Consider the following 4060-nt stretch of genomic DNA (forward strand, 5'->3'; position numbering starts at 1 on the left):
ATTACAAATCCAACTGGGCTTTGACATTAACTAATGGTTCTAATCTGGCACTGAGCTGAATCTATGTTTCATGTATGCATCGAAGTGTAAGATTTGTACCCATATTTTATGTCTCACACAAGACATTTTTGGATTTCAACTTAAATGTTGTCACTAAAAGTTATATAAGACATAAAAAATATAACAAATTAATAAAGTTTGAAACATACACATAACTACAAACATGCAAACATAAAAATATGTAAACTACAATCCCCTTTTTTGGCCCTCTAAGACGCATCCTGGAAATGTGTTCCCTAACATCCCCCCAGCCTGTACCTGAAATGCCGTGGAACATAGCTAAATACCAAAGTGGCCCAAAGGAAGTGTAAATTATTTTCGTCTTGGGATGAACAAGTTCTAAGTCACTGGCCACATCTCATCATGCCAAGAGGAGACTTAATAAAGACTAAAAAATGTCATCTTGAGGTCCATTGGGCTCTCCCTCTGTCTAGCCACCTAAAGCTAAACTTTAGGTAAGTTTCTTGTGCGAAACCAACACTCTCTGGTGCCGACTACATCATTCGTAATGTCAAAGTTCAAAGGACTTGTCAGATGGGCTGGCTTGATCAAGCTTCAAAACGGAACCAAACATGATGTTGAGTTTGCAGGACTCTATGAGGGCCTCAAAGCTTGTCTTGGTAACAAAACTCTCTTGCATGAACTTGGAAGGTGACTCACGTTTTCTTCAATCATTTGGGGAACTTCATAATATCAGATGTTTTTCAGGAGGCAAATAACTACAATTTTCTCTCAAACCATGACATAGATCAAAACAGGGATCATATTTTTCAACTAATAGTCAGGAATGGATGGAACTGGTAGACATCATCTCAAGGGATACTGCTGCTGTCAATACAGATATTAAATAAAGTTTGTTTTCACTGCAAAGGCATTCATGCTATATGAGCAGTTTCTGATATTGTGGTTGCTCAATACTCAGGGTGTGGACAAGGTGGTCCTGGCTGCCACCAAGATTGTGCCTGGCTTATGGATTGATCATGTTTTCTCGTAGGCTATGCTCATCTTTTGATCTGCAATGGCAAAGCCATGTTATTATGGCCATCCCCTCCACGGTGCTGTTCTGCCGACAGATTGAGACCTGAAGCTGTTTTAGAAAAGGCATTGAGAACAGGAGCCTAGGAGTGTTCAAAGATTTTGCATGTCACATGGCGACCTCTTTTCCATGCAGCTGGAGAGGTTCCATATGTTCTGAGGGTCTAATGCTCATCAAATATGAGTTTCATAATTTTTTCTTTCAGCTCAATGAATTTAGAAGCTGTCCCCTTGGAGAGAATTTGTCAAAAAAGAAAAACTAAATTGGACTTCTCGAGTCAAGGAAAGTAACTTGGGTGTACCCTAGAGAAGATAACCAATAGAATTAATCAATTAATTTATTGAGAGTAACAATCTGTGAATAGATAATGAAAAACTGAAAATTGATATAAAATGATGCTGACCCATAGACAGAGCTTAGAGAAGAATATGAGTAACAAAAATGTATAGTGGGTTTTTTGAAAAGCATTCAAGTAACTGGTGATGACGATGATGGTTCCAGGATCAGGATTATAGGAGCACAGAGAAGCTACTGATAAAAATAAACGTTTAAAAGTAGTTATAATTCTTTTTACATTGCTGCAGAGCGCCAGCACTCAAATGAATAATATACCCCTGCAGGGCCTGCACAGACAATTTAACGTTTGAGTTTACACTATTATTTTGTCAATTTGCAAATGGAATACATTTTCTGGCCAATTTTACATTCAATTCTGCTGAATGGGCAAGTCAATATGCTTTTTTTTGTGGAACTTGTATTTCTCTTCAGTTTGTTCAGCTCCTCTGCAACCTCTTTCAATGTTGACGTGATATTTCCCAAGCCCCAAGCTACTGATATATGCGGTCGAGGATTCTTATAGAATTCTGGAAGATTGTGGAGTCTAAAACATTCGTCAACAATGCATATTTGTTTAGATATCTCGGATAAGCCTTTAGTTGTAACTTCTAATGCAAGAAAAGATCTAGTTTGATCATCATTAATAAACACCTCCCATTTTGCAAATTCTATCCAAAATCGCTTCTGACTATGCAATTTGTTACGAAGCATTCCTACGAGGGAATCTATTTGATGAACCCTGATTGCAACTGTCCTTGATAGGCTAATGTGATACTCTTCTGCCAGAGTTGGGACATCAACATGAGTACCATCTTTGTTTTTCATATTTCCTGAGCACAGAGGCATATCGGTGTCAATGGTATGTAATTCTGGTACAAATAATCCAGCTTTCTTCATCAAAGGGGTTATCACCTCCTTGTCCATTGATGATAAGTTAACTGGGATATAAACATGCACTGCATAATTTCCTTCAACATGTGGAAAGCTCCTTATTCGATTCCCATAATTCGCATTCTTCACAAACAAGTCAGAGGAAAAATCCAGAAAAGTAGTTGGAGATGGAAGCAACGGGTGTGCATCCTTTGAGCCATCTTCTCCTTTAATCCTTGGCTTCTTCGTAGAAGTAGTTTCAGTATTGTCTTCGTCATCAGATGAAGAAGCATAGGAAGCCTTGAGAGCATCCATAGGTTACTTCTATTGAAAAAATGCAGGTTGAATTAGATTTTCGAAGTAATTTAGCTTACGAAACAATGTCCATAACTTAGATTAATGCATATCAGGTAAGGGTTTGTCGCAGGATGTTAATAAGAAATTTTGCTCTGTTGAATGGCCAAGAGTTACCGATGACGCCTCTTGTTGGACCCGAACCAATACTATCCTGTGCAATCAAATTTATAAGAAAAAAAAATGTAAACAACAAAGAAAACATGTATATTTTAAAGGTGAACAAAATAAATACAAGTTCAGGATACTCCATCATACCTCTAACTGTTGCCGACCTGCTGACTTGCATCTTTAGCATTGCTCTTGAGCGTCTTTTTACCAAATGACGTACAAAATCAAAGCTAGCGACGACCACAATTTAGCAGATTTTATGAGCCGCAGAACGGATTGAGATCAAACCCATGATCGGCGCCCGAGACATCGAGGAAGAAGCTCGCGCCTAGACTTTTTAAACTTCCGGATATTCTTAATAACAAATCATATGAATCCGCAGATTTTTAAAATAACTTCAGGCAAGACCCTTCGAACAGCGTCTTATCAAGAAAATTGTAGGTTAATGCTTTTGAAGTCTGAGCTTTCCAAACACAGAGAAAATACTTTGCAAACGTCTTTTCCCCAACATAAGCGCAGGCTAATCTTCTCAAATATGCGGTTCTTGAAGCTCCAAACCCTGGACACTGCGGACTAATCCTCCCAAATCCTTCAATTTTTTACAGACTGCATGTTACCCTTAAAACCCCAGACAAAGACGTATCGCATCTTATCCTACCACGAGTTAAAAAGGAAACCCCGAAAATCAGTTTGTTTTTTAAAGGGAACAAAATTGTACGGCTATTCATCTCTAACACTCAAAACAAGAGATGCAATGTCTCAAAAAAATGCACTTTCTTTACATTGCTTTTTCTAACTTTCAAAAAAAATCGAAGTCCTCTCCTTTGTAAGGAAGTGCAAAACAAGAGATGCAATGTCTCAAAATTTCTGCGAATTATTGAAAAAGAAGAAAAATAAAGATTTATAGATAGAAAGGAGCCCGAGGCTGTACAGTCACGAAAATGCACTTCCTTTACATTGCTTTTTCTGACTTTCAAAAAAAATCGAAGTCCTCTCCTTTGTAAGGAAGTGCATTTTCGTGGCTGTATAGATGTTGCCTAGAAAAGAAAGGTAGAAAGAGAGAGGTAAAAAAGAGAATGATATGTTATAGGAATTTTAAAACTATTAATAATTATATTATTTTAAAAAATATATAAATAAAAAATTATATATATGAATGAACTATTCATTTCAACCAATTCAATTATAAGTCGAAATATTTAATTTTAAAAAATAAAATTGCTGATTACTTAATTCAAACTACCAAAATATTTAGTAAGTTTGAGGGGTAGTATTAGTTTAACAATTTGTGAA

At 36.8% G+C, this 4060-nt stretch overlaps 1 protein-coding gene across 1 annotated transcript; it reads right to left on the bottom strand.

Annotated features, from left to right (window-relative positions):
* Positions 1-1625: 1625 nt before the first annotated feature.
* On the bottom strand, positions 1626-3433 carry LOC149562607 (U6 snRNA phosphodiesterase-like protein). Its single transcript, XM_089826084.1, has 2 exons — positions 2915-3433; positions 1626-2810 (listed from the first exon to the last, which is right to left on the bottom strand). The coding sequence occupies exon 2, from the start codon at positions 2615-2617 to the stop codon at positions 1754-1756; it is 864 nt and encodes a 287-aa protein (XP_089682210.1). The 5' UTR covers positions 2618-2810; positions 2915-3433; the 3' UTR covers positions 1626-1753.
* Between the last annotated feature and the right edge of the window lie 627 nt (positions 3434-4060).

Source organism: Cupressus sempervirens, chromosome 4 (assembly GCF_028749045.1).
Source record: "Cupressus sempervirens isolate cs-2001-9-10 chromosome 4, ASM2874904v1, whole genome shotgun sequence".
NCBI classification, from domain to species: Eukaryota; Viridiplantae; Streptophyta; class Pinopsida; order Cupressales; family Cupressaceae; genus Cupressus; species Cupressus sempervirens.